Genomic DNA, 17,798 nt, shown 5'->3' with positions numbered 1-17,798 from the left:
CAATTCTCATACCATCGAAGTTACCTTTCTTTAAGTTCAGGACCCCAGTCTCTGAATTAACACTGTCACTCTCCATCTTAATAAAGAATTCTACCATATTATGGTCACTCTTCCCCAAGGGGCCTCGCACAACAAGATTGCTAATTAGTCCTTTCTCATTACACATCACCCAGTCTAGGATGGCCAGCCCTCGAGTTGGTTCCTCGACATATTGATCTAGAAAACCATCCCTAATGCACTCCAGGAAATCCTCCTCCACCGCATTGCTACCAATTTGGTTAGCCCAATCTATATGTAGATTAAAGTCGCCCATGATAACCTTTATTGCACGCATCCCTAATTTCTTGTTTGGTGCTGTCCCCAACCTCACTACTACTGTTTGGTGGTCTGTACACAACTCCCACTAGCGTTTTCTGCCCTTTGGTATTCCGTAGCTCCACCCATACCGATTCCACATCATCCAAGCTAATGTCCTTTCTTACTATTGTGTTAATTTCCTCTTTAACCAGCCACGCCACCCCACCTCCTTTTCCTTTCTGTCTATCCTTCCTGAATGTTAAATACCCCTGGATGTTGAGTTCCCAGCCTTGGTCACCCTGCAGCCATGTCTCCGTGATGCCAATTATATCATTCGTTACATGCTGCCTGCACAATTAATTCTTCCACCTTATTATGAATACTCCTCGCATTGAGGCACAGAGCCTTCAGGCTTGTCATTTTAACACACTTTGCCCCTTAGAATTTTGCTGTAATGTGGCCCTTTTTGCTTTTTGCCTTGGGTTTCTCTGCTCTCCACTTTTACTTTTCTTCTTTCTATCTTTTGCTTCTGCCCCTATTCTACTTCCCTCTGTCTCCCTGCATAGGTTCCCGTCTCCCTGCATAGGTTCCCATCCCCCTGCCATATTAGTTTAACTCCTCCCCAACAGCACTAGCAAACACTCCCCCTAGGACATTGGTTCCGGTCCTGCTCAGGTGCAGACCGTCTGGTTTGTCCTGGTCCCACCTCCCCCAGAACTGGTTCCAATGTCTCAGGAATTTGAATCCCTCCTTTCTGCACCACAATTAGTCACCACAATATTATAAGCTAGCAATCATAATGGTAAGAGATGGGACGGCAGAGCATTTTGTTGCCTGAAGTGACTTTTATCTGTTTATTATTGAGTTGCTGGATTGGGCACCCCGTGGAAATGAATGTGCTGCATAAATAAAATTGTGAAATTCATGCTGAAATGTGGATTAGAACTTTGTATTATTTCCTCCCTCTGTTAAGGAATCACAGCCCGTGAACATGGTTCAAATAAGAAACTGGCTGCGCAGTCATGTGCACTGTCATTGGTCAGACAGCTTTATCATCTAGGAGTGTTTGAAGCTTTCACTGGACACACAAAAAAGAAAGAGACTGAAAAGGTGAGTCACTTAATGGCTCTCACACAGAATGTTTCATGACTTCTGCATGGCATTTTATTGCAAGATTAAGGCACTATTTTATGATCACCATTACATTTTCTTTTATCAAATCTTCCTTTTGTGATGGTTATTTAGATTGCTTTGTAATGTGTGCTGTACTTTTGCCATAAACTGACCTACAAAGTGTATTAAGTATCTATCTCCCTCATTAGCTCAATAGGTTTAACAATGAATACTTGAGCAGACCAGGAAGATCGCACATTTGATTCCCTGGTCTGTGCAGATTTAGCTTTTCAACTAAGGGGAAGAGAAACTACAATGGGCTTCCATATCTCCTAACCAGGGAATTAACTTGATCAAAGTTCCTGTTCCTGATCATTATCCACTAATCCCTGTAATAAGTGTGAATGTTGGATGAGAATAAGAAAGGGCTCAGCTGTAATGTTATCTGCATTTGAATAGCCTACTGACAATCATTGTCAAGGTTCACACATGATGAATGGCCATGTGGTTCGGGAACTGAAGGATGCTCAGCACCCGTGGATCTTTGTGCCAGCAAAGAGTTCATGTCGTCAAGAAAGGAAGGGAGAAAATTACTGAGAATAGGGGAAATAAATGATTGCTGTAATGGCTTCAAGGAGAAGGTAAGTGGCAGTAGACGAGATGGAATCATCATCTTCAGAGGGAGTCCCTCGAAATCGAGGAAGACTTGCTTCCACTCTAAAAGTGAGTTCTTAGGTGACTGAACAGTCAAAAACGAGAATTATAGTCTTATGTCACAGGTAGGACAGACATTCGAAGGAAAGGGTGGGTGGGAAGACTGGTTTGCTGCACGCTCCTTCTGCTGCCTGTGCTTGCTTTCTGCATGCTTTCAGCGTCGAGACTCAAGGTGCTCAATGCCCTCCCGGATGCTCTTCCTCCACTTTGGGTGGCCTTTGGCCAGGGACTCCCAGGTGTCGGTGGGGATGTTGCATTTCATCAAGAAGGCTTTGAGCGTGTCCTTGACACATTTCCTCTGCCCACCTAGGGCTTGCTTGCCGTGTAGGAGTTCCAAGTAGAGCGCTCGCTTTGGGAGTCTTGTGTCAGGCATGCGAACAATGTGGCCCGCCCAACGGAGCTGGTCAAGTGTGGTCAGTGTTTCGATGCTGGGGATGTTGGCCTGATTGAGGACACTTAACGTTGGTGCGTCTGTCCTCCCAGGGGATTTGTAGGATCTTGTGGAGACATTGTTGGTGATATTTCTCCAGCGATTTGAGGTGTCTACTGTATATGGTCCATGTTTCTGAGCCATACAGAAGGGCGGGTATCAGTACAGCCCTGTCGACCATGAGCTTGGTGCAAGATTCGAACACTCTCTTCCTCAGGCGGCCGAAGGCTGCACTGGTGCACTGGAGGCAGTGTTGAACCTCGTAGTCGATGTCTGCCCTTGCTTGATAATAGGCTCCCGAGGTATGAAAAGTGGTCCGTTTTGTCCAGGGCCGTGCCATGGATCTTGATGACTGGGGAGCAGTGCTGTGTGGCGGGGTCAGGTTGGTGGAGGACCTTTGTCTTACGGATGTTTAGTTTAAGGCTCATACTTTCGTACGCCTCAATGAAGATGTTGACCATGATTTGGAGTTCAGTCTCTGAATGTGTGCAGATGCAAGCGTCATCGACAGAGGATGGGACGGTCTTGGATCTGGCCTGGAGACGACGAAGGTTGAACAGGTTCCCACTGGTTCTATAGTTTAGTTCCACTTCAGCAGGGAGCTTGTTGAGCATGAGGTGGAGCAGTGCAGTGAGGAAGATCAAGAAGAGGGTTGGCACGAATGACGCAGCCCTGCTTAACCCCGGTCCGGACATGGATTGGGTCTGTGATGGATCAATTGGTCAGGATCACAGCTTGCATGTCGTGGAGCAGGCGGAGGATGGCGACAAACCTTTGGGGCATCTGAAACAGAGGAGGATGCTCCATAATCCCTTGCCGTTGACCGTGACAAAGGCCTTTGTAAGGTCAAAAGCAGCCATGTACAAGGGTTGGTGCTGTTTCCTGCATTTCTCTTGCAGTTGTCACGCTGTAAAGATCATGTCCTTTGTACCCCGTAGTAGACGAAATCCGCACTGTATCTCCGGGAGGAGCTCCTCAGCCACAGGGAGAAGACAGTTGAGGAGGATTCTTGCGATGACCTTCCCAATGGCTGATAACCAGGATATTCCTCTGTAGTTGCCGCAGTTGGACTTGTCCCCTTTTTTAAAGATGGTCACGATTACTGATCTCTGGCATGCTCTCCTCCTTCCAGATGAGAGAGATGAGGTCATGCATTCGTGTGAATAGTGCCTCTCCGTCATACTTTAATGCCTCAGCAGGGATTCCATTCGCTCCCGTTGCCTTGTTCTTGAGCTGGTGGATGGCCTTTTCTACCTCGTGCATGGCTGGGGTTTTGCTGAGATGGTGGCGGGCAGCATACTACGGGATGAAATTGAGGACAGTCGAGTCAAAGGCAGAGTCTCGGTTAAGGAGATCTTCTAAGTGCTCCTTCCAGCGGGCCCTGACTGCCTCAGTGTCCTTGATGAGTGTCTCCCCGTTCTTGGTCAGCAGTGGGGTGGGCCTTAGGTGCTTGGGCCGTAGATGGCTTTGACTGCGGTGAAGAATCCTCACACATCATGGCTGTCGGCCAGCTGCTGGATCTCCTGTGTTTTCTTCACCCACTATTTATTCTTCAGGTCACGGGTTTTTTGTTGGACCTCAGCCTTAAGGCATCTGTAATGCTGCTTTGCTGCTTCCGAGTTGAGTTGTTTTAGGTTCAGAAATGCCCTGCACTTGCGATTTATTAGCTCTTGGATCTCCTGGTCATTCTCATCAAACCAGTCCTGGTGTTTCCTGGTTGAGTGACTGAGCGTCTCTTCACAGGCACTGGTTATGGTGGCCTGGAGGGCAGACCAAGCGCTGTGGGCATTCTGCATCTCGGGGTCATCAAGGGTCGCCAGGTTAGCAGTGAGGTGCTGGCTGTATCGGGCTCTTTTAGCTGGGTCTTTGAGTGCCCTGGCATTGATTTTTTTTGCAGCACTGCTTCTGCTGCCAACGCCGCTTTGGGGCTATATTAATGTTCATGATGGAACAGATTAGGCGGTGGTCCGTCCAGCAGTCATCAGCTCCTGTCATGGTGTGGGTGATGCGCACATCCTTGCGATCCCTGGCTTGACCGATGACATAGTCGAACAGGTGTCAGTGTTTGGAGCGAGGGTGTTGCCACGATGCCTTGTACTTGTCCCTCTGGCGGAACAAGGTGTTGGTGATGACAAGGTCGTGTTCTAGGCATCAGGAACAGGGTACTGCTGGAGTTGATTTTCCCTACCCCCCCCATCGCTGATCACGCCTCCCCAGAGGTCTGTGTCCTAGGGACGCGGGACAGGGATTGTTCGAGGCTGGAGTAAAAACCCTCTTTGATCTCATCTGTTGCATCATACGCACTGATGACTGTAGCGCACTGGTTCCGGGATAGGGTGAGTCGGAGAGTCATGAGACATTCGCTAATCCCGCAGGGGGAGTCTCTGAGGCGGTTGACCAGCTCGTTCTTGATAACGAAACCAACTCCGTGGAGGTGGCGTTCTTCCTCTGGTTTGCCTTTTCAGAAGAAGGTGTAAGCTCCACCTTGTCCCTTGAGCTGGCCTTCCCCTGCCCGCCGGGTCTCATTTCGGGTGGCGATGTCGACATCGAAGCGTCTAAGTTCCCGGGCAACTATGGCGGTGCAGCGTTCCAGTCTGTGGCTGTTGGAGTTGTCCATGAGGGTCCTGACGTTCCAGGTCCCGAACTTCATATTGAAGGGTGGAAGATGCTGTGCACGAGTTCTTTTAACGTGGGATGGCTGTTGCACACCGGCTACCACATGGGCTTAGCTGAGCAAGGTCATGGTCCAGTGGCAAGGGGGTCCAAGATGATTGGAGACCAGGCACTGCTGCATGAGCCTAATTGCCTACGGCGAGATGCGGGCCGTAAGCTCAGCGCTGAACAGCGCCCTTCGGTGAGATGGTAAGAGAACCAAGGCCTGGCTGAGGTAAGGCATTGGGAAGGTCAGAGGTCCACTTTGAAATAGAGGAATGGAGTGCTTTCAGCACGAAGAATTTCATTTCCCTCTTTAAAGAAAATGTGGATAATACCAAGTCTCAGATGTAAGTAGTTTAAAATTTCATAAATTGTAAGCCAAGTGAGGGGTATTCTAATGTTCATAGTTCTCAAATAGGTGTGCTACAGATCCCATCTGCAAACCACTTTAATGGGCCCAAGTTTCCACATGATTTGCGCCTGAATTTTAGGAGCAACTGGTGGAGAACGGACTATTTTAGAAATCGCAATTCTCCACATTTTTTTTTCTGCAGTTCTAGTCAGGTAGAACAGTTCCACTTTGGAACAGAATTTTTTCTTCAAAAGGGGGCGTGTCCGGCCACTGACTCCTGATTTCAAAGTTTCCACAGTGAAAACGTACTCCAAACTAACTTAGAATGGAGCAAGTGAAGATTTTTGTAGAACTGAAAAACCTGTTCTACACATTAAAAAATCAGGCGCAGGTTACAAATTAGGCGTCCAGAACGAGGGGAGGGAGGGGGGAAGGGAAGTCATTAAATTCTACAATAAATCCTTATTTATACTTATACAAATAAATCCAACCTGAATAAACATTTATAAGCAAAGAAAAGATTAAATAAACCATCTTCCTACCTGTGTGAAAGTGCTTCAGGCAGGCCTTTCGGGACTGAAGGCTGAACGGGCCGGCCCGAGACTTCGGGCAGGGCCCGTCCCCAGCACCAGATTTACAGGTAGGTGGCGTTGGGTCGGGTCGGGGAGGTTTGGTTTGGGTCGGGGAGGTTCGGTTTGGGTCGGGTCGAGGGAGGGAGGGAGGAAGGAGAGGGAGAGAGAGAGAGGGGGGGGAAAGAGAGAGAGGGGGGAGGGAGCGGGAGAGAGGGAGGGGGGAGGTAAGGTCGGATCCAGTCCGGGGGAGCGGTAGTCGGGTCGGGTCCGGGCGGGGGGGGGGGGTGGGCGGAGCGGGAGTCGGGTCGGGTCCAGTGCGGGGTCGGGGAGCGCGGGGCGGGGCGGGTCAGGTCCAGTCGGGGGGTTGGTGTGGAGCGCGGGTCGGGTCCAGTCGGGGGGGGGGGGGCGGAGCGGGGGTCGGGTCCAGTCGTGGGGGAAAGGCGGGGGTCGGGTCCAGTCGCGGGGGGGGGAGCGTGAGCAGGAATCGGGTCGGGTCCGGAGGCGGGGGGGTTGGGGGGAGCGGGTGTCGGGTCTGGTCGGAGGGGGGGAGCAGAAGCTGGCCGTAGGAGGAGCCTACCCCAGTGAGGCCATTGGGCCAGGGCTAGGGGCTGCGTGCTTCAGGCCCCTCCCACACAGTTTCGGGCACCTGGAGCTTACTGCACTTGCGTGCCCACTGTAGCGCGCATGTGCAGAGGTCCCGGCACTGTTTTCAGCGCAGGGACCTGGCTCCGCCCCCTACAGCTCCTGCTGCGCTGCGCCGAGGGCCAGAGGACCTGCAGGGAGGTAGAGAATACGGAGGATTTTTTTAGGCGCACTTTGTGGCGCGAAAAACGGGCGTCCAGGTCGGGACTGCGCCGTTCTAGGCGCGTGTGGAAACTTGGGCCCGTAATGTCCCATGAGGATCAATACTGTTTCAGGTTTTAGATCCATCCAAAATATCAACACTTGACAAGTACATAGGAAACTATTTCTGGAATGGTTTTGTCATACCAGGTATCTATTAAATTTGGATAAAGATAAAACTTTTCGTTGCTGAGTTATGCTTTTTTTAAAAAGTTAAAGTATACTTGTGTATGCTTGACTAGTGAAAAGGTTTTTAAGTTTGTGTCATTTACTCTTTAGGTAGAACCATATGATCTAACTATTACTAGTGATTTGGAACGTCAACTTGAGACTGTTGTAAATGAACTGGGATTGCAGCTTGTGCCACCAGTAAGTATTTGTAATATTTATCCAGTATATGTGAATTGAAACTTACTGAGAAAAACTGGCCTTGAGTATCTTCCTGTTACTGGTTAGATTGAAGTATTACTTCAGAGTTGTCCCCCAGTTTTTGTTTGATATGGTAAAATGAAATTCATCTGCTATTGATACTGTTGAAAGCAGTGATGCAACATATTGGAGGGCCACTGAATGATGGCATGCAGTCTTAATCTGCATCTTTAAACCCATGGTGCTGAGTTCCTGATGTCAGTCAGAGCAATGTGCTAAGTGACAAGTGTAAGCCAAGTACCTTTTAACAAGGAGGGGAAATTCTGAGGGAGATCTTTTACTGGACCGCTCTTGGTATAGCTATTAATGGGCAGTTTAAAAGACCATTATTGGTGAAGGCCTGAAAATAGATTGCTCTTCATGGGATTTGCAAATGAATATAAGGGGCAAAAAGGGGGGACTTTTTATATAAATAAAGTACTCTGACAATCATTTTCATTTTGTAAGCTTATTAAGTTTTTTGGGCAACTCAGTTTTAGAATTTGCAAATTGGCTGTCGCAGTTCCTGCATTACATCTGTGACTACACTTCAAAAGTACTTCATCGGCTGTAAAGTGCTTTGAATATCCTAGGGTCGTGAAAGGCATTATATAAATCCTTCACCCTTCTGTCCTTGAAAACTACCACCCATCCCCAACCTCCCTTTCCTCTCCAAAGGCCTTGACCATGTTGTCGCCTCCCAAATCTTTTCCCGCAATTTCATGTTTGAAACTCTTCAATCAGGTTTCCGACCATGCCACAACACTGAAATGACCCTAATCGAAGTCACAAATGACATTCAATGTGACTGTGCCCATGGTGCATTCTCTTTCCTTGTCCTATCGACCTTTCTGCAGCTTTTCACATGGTCGAACGCACCATCCTTCTTCAATGCCTCCATTATCCAGCCACTCTTAACTATCCAATTATAACCAGATCATTTCCTGCAATGGCCTCCCTTCCCGACCTCATCCACTGTTATCTCTGGAGTCCCCCAAGGACTACAGGCCGTCCCTTGGTGACATCACCTGAAGACATGATGTCAGGTTCCACGTGTATGCTGAAAAACACTAAATGATGGGAAAACCAAAACCATTGTCCTTGGCCCCTGCCATGAACTCCGTACTCTTGCCACCGATTCCATCTCCTTTGGCCACTGTCTCAGACTAATCAAGCTGTTTGCAACCTTGGCATCCTATCCGACTCCATATCCTCTACTTCACAGTCTGCCTACTTCCACCTCCATAACCTCTGCATCAGCATGTCTCCTTCTGAAACTTTTGTCACCTCTATACTTGTCTATTCCAATGCTATCCTGGATGGCCTCCCATCCTCGGCCCTCTATAAACTTGATGTAATCTAAAACTCCGTTGCCCATATGCTAACCCACACCAAGTACTGCTCACCCCTGTACTTGCTGACCTGCATTAGCACGCGATCCAGCAACGCATCAAATTTAAAATTTAGTCCTGTTCAAAACCCTAAAACCTTTCATAGTCTTGCTCCTTCCTGTCTCTGAAAGACCCTCCAACCTGTTCAAAACTTAACTCTTTGACCAAGCTTTTAGTCATCTCTCCTTCTTTGGCTCCATGTCAATTTTTGTTGATTATGCTTCTGTGAAGCGACTTGGGATTTTCTACATTAAAGGCAATACATAAATGCAAGTTGTTACTATGTTCAATGTTGGCCTGGTGGAGAAGCAATTAAAAATTCAAGTGGAATGTTGGAATACATAGTCAGAGTAGTGATTGGTTACAGATTGATTTTCAGCTTGATTTGGTTGTCAATCTCGTTCTGTCTTTTCAATGAGAAGGAAAATAAAAACTAAAATTTAGAATTTCTGTGTGAAAATACTTCTGGGTGATTGTGGTGAATAAAATACTTTGATATGAGTGCACAATATAATTTCACTTTGGTCGTTCATATAATTTGCTCAGAGTAATTCACTCATTGTGAAGAGTAACACTGATCCTCCACTAGGAATTGGTGCATTACTCTTTGCAATCAATATCAATGATCTGGATCAAGGCTTTGGGGGAACGATACAAGTTTGTGAATGATGAAGAGTACTTGAAGTGCCGTAACCTACAGGGCTATGGGCCAAGAGCTAGAAAGTGGGATTAGGCTGGATAGCTTTTTTTTGGCTGGAAAAGTTGCAATGGGCCGAATGGCGGCCTCCTGTGCTGTAAAGTTCTGTGATTCAGTGATGCATTCAAAGCTTTTATCGTGAATACATGCATACAAATTGTTACCATTGATCTGCAACCATTTGATTCTGTAGCCAGAAGACCCTAACAATTCAGTTTCACTTACTGTTGGAAAGCTTGCGCATTTTGAGCCATCGATTCGTCAGAACTTTGCAGGTGTTGTACCATGGTCACCTCCACAAGTCAACTGGAACCCTTGGACCAGTAGCAATATAGATGAAGGACCTCTTGCATATGTAAGTGATGCCAGAATTGTAAAACCCCACAATTGTGTTGTGAAGATCACCATTATACATTGTTATTTTTAAACAAAATACATTTAGTTACTAAGTGTACCAGCACAGTTGATAAAATGTTCAAAAATTATACTTTTGTTATCTCACAAGATGGGATGTGAGGAGCACAGAATTTTATTCACCAAACATACATTCCACATTATAGATTGGGGTCATTATTGCTGCAGAAATTAATAATTCATTACATATTCTAAAGTATCAATATAGGTTACATGACAAGCCTCTGCCGCTTTGATTAAGAGTGCAGCGTCATCATTGTGTGATTTTGTGTATTATGAATTCCATTTTACCCTAAGGGAATGCAACATTTGATCTTTATAAGGGTGATGATTATACTCGTTTGGTTACATTAGATATGCAGATGAAGTTTACAAGCAAATGTCCTAAAATTCAGACTCTGATAACATCAGATGGTCCTAGTCATGAATAGATATTCTCTGCATTTGGAAAATTGAAATTGTTGGAGTATTGGCAAACCATAACATAAGAAATAGGAACAGGAGTAGGCCGCCATACGGCTCCTCGAGCCTGCTCCGCCATTTAATCCGATCATGGCTGATCTGATCATGGACTCAGCTCCACTTCCCCGCCTGCTCCCCATAACCCTTTATCCCCTTATCGTTTAAGAAACTGACTCTTTCTGACTTAAATTTATTCAATGTTCCAGCTTCCACAACTCTGAGGCAGCGAATTCCACAGATTTACAACCCTCAGAAGAAATTTCTCCTCATCTCTGTTTTAAATGGGCAGCGCCTTATTCTAAGATCATGCCCTCTAGTTCTAGTCTCACCCATCAGTGTAAACATCCTCTCTGTGTCCACCTTGTCAAGCCCCCTCATAATCTTATACGATAAGATCACCTCTCATTCTTCTGAATTCCAATGAGTAGAGGCCTAACCTACTCGATCTTTCCTCATAAGTCAATCCCCTCATCTCTGGAATCAACCTAGTGAACCTTCTCAGAACTGCCTCCAAAGCAAGTATATCCTTTCGTAAATATGGAAAGCAAAACTGCACGCAGTATTCCAGGTGTGGCCTCACCAATACCTTATATAGCTGCAGCAAGACTTCCCTGCTTTTATACTCCATCCCCTTTGCAATAAAGGCCAAGATACCATTGGCCTTCCTGATCACTTGCTGTACCTGCATACTATCCTTTTGTGTTTCATGCGCAAGTACCCCCAGGTCCTGCTGTACTGCAGCACTTTGCAATCTTTCTCCATTTAAATAATAACTTGCTCTTTGATTTTTTTCTGCCAAAGTGCATGACCTCGCACTTTCCGACATTATACTCCATCGCCAAATTTTTGCCCACTCATTTAGCCTGTCTATGTCCTTTTTGCAGATTTTTTGTGTCCTCCTCATACATTGCTTTTCCCCCCATCTTTGTATCGTCAGCAAACTTGGCTACGTTACACTCAGTCCCTTCTTCCAAGTCGTTAATATAGATTGTAAATAGTTAGGGTCCCAGCACTGATCCCTGCGGCACCCCACTAGTTACTGGTTGCCAATCAGGGAATGAACCATTTATCCCGACTCTCTCTTTGTTAGCCAATCCCCTCTATCCATGCTAATTATTAACCCCAAATCCCGTGAACTTTTATCTTATGCAGTAACCTTTTATGTGGCACCTTGTCAAATGTTCCTACTACAGTGAAATCTGTATTACCTGTCATAATGGAGGAGAGCCCCCTGCCCTGTTGTATAATCCAGAGTCCCCAAATTACTGCTGCTAAACTGCCTTCACCAGCCGCCCAGTCTAATCCTCTCCAGTAGCATTTGCCTCTATTACCCCAGTAAGAGTAGATGATACTTTATCATATAGTCTGTTGGCTCACACCTACTTATAGCACCTACCCACCTCCCCATAACTTGAAAAACACTGCTTTGAAGCCAACCATGCCACCGCCCTACTGTGAGGAGTGGACAGCACGTAATTATCCCCAGCAATACTGTCAGTTGGGTTTATTGATTTCAGCAGTGCATTTTCAAGTGTATGCTTTTTTAATTACTTCTCATCTTTAACTAGATTTTTGTCCTCAACAGCCATAATAATCCAAGTACCAGTGTAACTCAGTTATGCTTTTTATAGGCGACATCAGAACAAATCAGTATCGACTTAAAGAATGAGATACAATACCAGATGCAGAATGATAGCAACTTGCAACATGTATGTACCTTTATCCTTTCTAATATGTACTTTGCAGGGTTTTAGTTGTACAGTGATATAACTGGTATTTTAAATTACTGACCTATTGTTGAACCATTTGATAGTTTTACATATAGTACCTGTCATAACATGGTTGCTTATTGTGTTAGCTTGGCTCAATTGGTAGCACTCTCACCTCTGAATCAGAGATTGCGTTCAAGCCCCACTATGGATTTAAGCACATAATCTATGCTGACACTTCAGTGCAGTAGTGAGGGGGAGTGTAGTCTTGTCAGAGGTGCAGTCTATTGGATGAGACGTTATCACCTTAGTGAATTTCTGTCACCCTCTCCACAACCTTGACACCCTTCCTAAAGTATCTATTTTTAATACCTAAAGTATTAAAAATCTTGTATCTACAGCCACTTCCTATCTGCACAATTTGACTTCCTGTTGTCGCTTTTGTTCTTTGTGTCCACTTTTTCCCATTTAAAAAATATGTCCTCATTATTATGGGTACGTAAACGCATAACTATGCTATCTAAATACTAGGTTCTCTGATTCCAAAAAAGAGTTGCTAACAGTGTATCTGAAAGGGGAGCAGAGTAATCACTTCCCATTTCTATACAATAACTAAATCCATTCTTACAGATTACCTGAACTAATAAATATCATGAGCACAGGAGTGATGTTCTTCAAAATTAATTGTACAGGTTGAGCGTACAAAATCTGGAACCCTCGGGACCGAGGCCATTCCGGATTCCAGGTTTTTACAGATTTTCGATTTGTTTTCTGACGTCACGAATCTGGAAACATCCGGGTATTTCCGGATTTTGGAACGTCAGAAAGCCGGGGGGAATTCCCGCCGAAGAACTGTTCGGATCGTCCGGCCCCGCCGAGGTTGTTGTCGGGCGGGCGGGCCCCGCCAAGGAGGTCGTTGTCGGGCGGGCCGGCCCCACCAAGGATGTTGTCGTCGGGCGGGGCCCCGCCAAGGAGGTGTTCGGGCTGGCAAGGAGGCGGCGAGGCCCCGAGGTCAGCAGGATCATCCGGTCTGGATTCCGGAACATTTTACGGATTCCGGATGACCCAGCCACGGATTGCCCTGGAGTCTGGATTCCATTACATTCCGAATTCCGGAACTCTGTATTTTGGTTGCTGCACCTGTATTATGAAATAAATGTAATTCAAATGTTTTGCGTGCATGTGTGGTGTGTACGCAACAAGATTGTTGTAAAAAGCAATAAGTTCTCACAAGATACTGCACTTATCTTAAAACCTGCCACGGTACTTCGAAACCGCCACCGTAATTTTTCGCCGACCCGGTTATGGCCCAAAACAGCCAATACCGCCAAGAAACCAGGCAGTGAGCCACTGCAAATTCAAGCCCCATGGTATTTTAGCAAAATCTTTTACACAGTTTCTATTCATATTCACAAAGCATAGCTAATATATTTAGATATGACAAATTGCAAATGCTCAATATAGAAAATGATTCACTTAGGATTACAATATGACTCCGATTCTGCAGACTTGCAGAATATTCTATAAATTCTTCTAGCCATCCCCGTGCTCGTTACATTGCCCCCCCCCAGTCTGACAATGACTCGATTTTAAAATTCAAATTGCTCCATGGCCTCATCCCTCCCCGTCTATCTCTTTTACCTCCTGAAGCCTTACAACCCTCCGAAATCTCTGCGCTTCTCCAATTCTTGTATATCCCTGATTTTAGTCTCTCCACCATTGGCAGCCGTGCCTTCAGGTGCCTGGGCCCTAAGCTTTCAAATTCCTTCACTAAGCTTCTCTGTGTCACTTTCCTCCTTTTAAGATGCTCCTTGAAGCCTACCTCTTTGATCAAACTTTTAGCTACCTGTTCTAATAACTCCTTATGTGGCTTGGTGTCCAATTTAATTTAATAATGCTCCTGTAAAGCACTTTAGGATTTTTTTACTACAAAGGCACTATATAAATGCAAGTAATTGTTGTTATACCAGTAGGTTTTTGTTTGTAAATTATATGGGACTTTTGGCTTCATGTACCCTTGGGAGACAAAATAATCCCAATAGCATGTTCTTTTTAAATCAAAGATATTGAAAATTGTGTTTTTGTGTTTCTCACTACAGATACTGAATGAAAGAAGCCAATTGCCAGTCAAAAATTTTGAAGATGAAATCCTTAAAGCGGTCAACTGCAGTCCAGTAATCATTATTCGAGGTCAAACTGGGTGTGGTAAAACTACTCAGGTCCCTCAATACATCCTTGATGATTATGTCAGAAATGGCAGAGGTTCTGAGTGTAACATTGTAGTTACACAGGTGCGTGAGAAATGCTCGAGGTGTAAATGGCCCACTGATTTAATGTTGTGACACAAGTTTATCTATGAGAAATGTGCTTATCCACTTAGTCTCCTTCAACTCCATCTCCAAAGGGAGAGACCTGTCCACTTGGTTCCAGATAATCCTGTAGTGGGTAGGTGCTTCTAGATGGATGGATAAATAACAGGAAGCTTGTAGTTCGCTATACTAGTAAGCTGCATATTTTCAGGTCTGAGTACGTTGGTCATTAAAAACCTCACCTAAGTTCTCTGGGTTTAGGCAAGTAGGTTTATCTCTGTAGAGTTCATTCTGTATTAGGCAGATAGAAACGGCTGTGAATTTCTCAACGGTTTGTTTTGGAGGCTTTTCAGCATGGTATTTAAAACATCTGGCTATCACAAAAGAATACTCTCTCTCCCCTCTTTCCTCCCCCCCCACAAAAAAAAACTCCAAATAGATGAATGTCAACATGACATTTTAGATTAGTCAGCTAAGAGTAGTGGTTTGTATTTGACCATTTGCACAACAAGGCAAAGTAAACACTTGCAGTCGACATTTCAAACTTATGCTCGATAACTAATTTTGCACATACAGCTATGTTAATGCACTTTTAACGTGATCAGTTAAATAATATTTTGAAAACTTTTAAAAAAGCAAATAAATGCGCTGATTTTTTTTTTTCTTAAATGTTGGAAACACTTAGGTTAGATAGCATCTGTCGAGAACACAAGTTGATGTTTTGGGTATTGAATTCTCCTCGGTACTGGAAGTAATGCATATGTATGCAAACCTACTTTAATTCCTGTTGTATTGTTTTCCAGCCTCGACGTATTAGCGCTGTGTCAGTTGCAGAACGTGTTGGTTGTGAACGAGGAGAAGATCTAGGCAAGAGCTGTGGTTACAGTGTTCGTTTTGAATCCATTTTGCCAAGGCCACATGGCAGCATAATGTTCTGTACTGTTGGTTAGTATGGCACTAAAATTGTTTTGGGCAGAAAACACAAAGCTAGTATCAATCCTTTTGAACAATAGTGTCCTCATTTTTATTTTGTTTTGTGTTTGGAGGGAAGAGGTGGTTGGAAGTCTTGTGCTCATCTAAATAAAGGATGTTGCTACCTAGGGCAAATTAGAATATAATTCTGTTTTTTTTAATAAAAAAAAAACGAATCTTATTGAAGCACGGTTTAGATTAGGGTTGCCTGAAACAACAATGTCTAAGTTTTTTTCCTTTGTGGGCTACGTAGATTTGTGGGCTACTTAGACTATAAAGCTTTGTGGGCCACATATAAAGTTTGTGAAAATTCTCATTAATTTGTATACATTTCAAGCTGCTGATCTTAGTGATGATTTAGCCAATTTTGAGGCAGTAGCACTAAAAATAGGTGTATGCAATTTTCCAAAATTAAATAGAACAATGCATCAAATAGTATATTGGGCCCAAGTTTCAAGCCGCGCCTAGAACGGCGCAGTTCCGACCTGGACACCCGTTTTTCGCGCCACAAAGTGCGCCTAAAAAAAACCCTCCGTATTCTCCACCTCCCTGCAGGTCCTCTGGCCCTCGGCGCAGCGCAGCAGGAGCTGTAGGGGGCGGAGCCAGGTCCCTGCGCTGAAAACAGTGCCGGGACCTCTACACATGCGCTACAGTGGGCACGCAAGTGCAGTAGCTCCAGGCGCCCGAAACTGTGGGAGGGGCCGAAGCACGCAGCCCCTAGCCCTGGCCGAATGGCCTCACTGGGGCTGCGTGAATAAGGCTCCTCCCACGGCCAGCTCCTGCTTCCTCCCGACCCGACTCGACTCCCGCTTCCCGCCCCCGGACCGGACCCGCCGCCCGCCCCCGGACCCGACCCGACACCCGCCCCCCCCCCAGCCCCCGGACCCGACACCCCTCCCCCTCCCCCCCGGCCGCCTCCGGACTGGATCCGACCTGACCTCCCGACCTGACCTCCCTCCCCCCGACCCGAACCGAACCGAACCGACCTCCCTCCCACCAACCCCCCCCCCGACCCAACCCAACGCCACCTACCTGTAAATCTGGTGCTGGGGACGGGCACTGCCCGAAGTCTCGGGCCCGGCCCGTTCAGCCTCCCCCCCCCCCCCCCATCTCCTTCTCTTCCCCCCCCCAAATCTCCTTCTCCCCCCCCCCCAAATCTCCTTCTCCCCCCCCCCCCAAATCTTCTTCTTCTCCCCCCCCCCCAAATCTCCTTCTCCCCCCCCCCAAATCTCCTTCTCCCCCCCCCAAATCTCCTTCTCCTCCCCCAAATCTCCTTCTCCTCCCCCAAATCTCCTTCTCCCCCCCAAATCTCCTTCTCCCCCCCAAATCTCCTTCTCCCCCCCCAAATCTCCTTCTCCCCCCCCAAATCTCCTTCTCCCCCCCCCAAATCTCCTTCTCCCCCCAAATCTCCTTCCCCCCCAAATCTCCTTCCCCCCCAAATCTCCTTCCCCCCCAAATCTCCTTCTCCCCCCCAAATCTCCTTCTCCCCCCCCAAATCTCCTTCTCCCCCCCCAAATCTCCTTCTCCCCCCCCCCAAATCTCCTTCTTCCCCCCCCCAAATCTCCTTCTCCCCCCCCCCCAAATCTCCTTCTCCCCCCCCCCCAAATCTCCTTCTCCCCCCCCCCAAATCTCCTTCTCCCCCCCCCCCCCAAATCTCCTTCTCCCCCCCCCCCAAATCTCCTTCTCCCCCCCCCCCAAATCTCCTTCTCCCCCCCCCCCAAATCTCCTTCTCCCCCCCCCCCAAATCTCCTTCTCCCCCCCCAAATCTCCTTCTCCCCCCCCCAAATCTCCTTCTCCCCCCCCCCAAATCTCCTTCTCCCCCCCCCAAATCTCCTTCTCCCCCCCCCAAATCTCCTTCTCCCCCCCCCAAATCTCCTTCTCCCCCCCCCAAATCTCCTTCTCCCCCCCCAAATCTCCTTCTCCCCCCCCAAATCTCCTTCTCCCCCCCCCAAATCTCCTTCTCCCCCCCCCAAATCTCCTTCTCCCCCCCCAAATCTCCTTCTCCCCCCCCAAATCTCCTTCTCCCCCCCCAAATCTCCTTCTCCCCCCCCAAATCTCCTTCTCCCCCCCCAAATCTCCTTCTCCCCCCCCAAATCTCCTTCTCCCCCCCCAAATCTCCTTCTCCCCCCCCAAATCTCCTTCTCCCCCCCCAAATCTCCTTCTCCCCCCCCCCAAATCTCCTTCTCCCCCCCCAAAATCTCCTTCTCCCCCCCCCCAAATCTCCTTCTCCCCCCCCCAAATCTCCTTCTCCCCCCCCCCCCCAAATCTCCTTCTCCCCCCCCCCCAAATCTCCTTCTCCCCCCCCCAAATCTCCTCCCCCCCCCCAAATCTCCTTCTCCCCCCCCCCAAATCTCCTTCTCCCCCCCCCCAAATCTCCTTCTCCCCCCCAAATCTCCTTCTCCCCCCCAAATCTCCTTCTCCCCCCCCAAATCTCCTTCCCCCCCCCCAAATCTCCTTCTC

General features: G+C 47.2%; 1 protein-coding gene across 4 annotated transcripts in view; it reads left to right on the top strand.

Annotated features, from left to right (window-relative positions):
- Positions 1-17,798, top strand: part of dhx9 (DEAH (Asp-Glu-Ala-His) box helicase 9) — a 96,313-nt gene that overhangs the window by 22,361 nt on the left and 56,154 nt on the right. For all 4 annotated transcript variants that reach the window (XM_070887140.1, XM_070887141.1, XM_070887139.1 and 1 more), the window contains 6 exons: positions 1,271-1,407; positions 7,256-7,345; positions 9,666-9,827; positions 11,980-12,057; positions 14,157-14,348; positions 15,170-15,311. In XM_070887140.1, the coding sequence (XP_070743241.1) occupies positions 1,271-1,407; positions 7,256-7,345; positions 9,666-9,827; positions 11,980-12,057; positions 14,157-14,348; positions 15,170-15,311 (801 nt within the window). The remainder of the gene's footprint in view (positions 1-1,270; positions 1,408-7,255; positions 7,346-9,665; positions 9,828-11,979; positions 12,058-14,156; positions 14,349-15,169; positions 15,312-17,798) is intronic.

Source organism: Pristiophorus japonicus, chromosome 8 (assembly GCF_044704955.1).
Source record: "Pristiophorus japonicus isolate sPriJap1 chromosome 8, sPriJap1.hap1, whole genome shotgun sequence".
In the NCBI taxonomy this organism is placed as follows: domain Eukaryota; kingdom Metazoa; phylum Chordata; class Chondrichthyes; family Pristiophoridae; genus Pristiophorus; species Pristiophorus japonicus.
The sequence above is the reverse complement of the archived record's forward strand: the minus strand, read 5'-3'. Positions and strand labels throughout refer to the sequence as shown.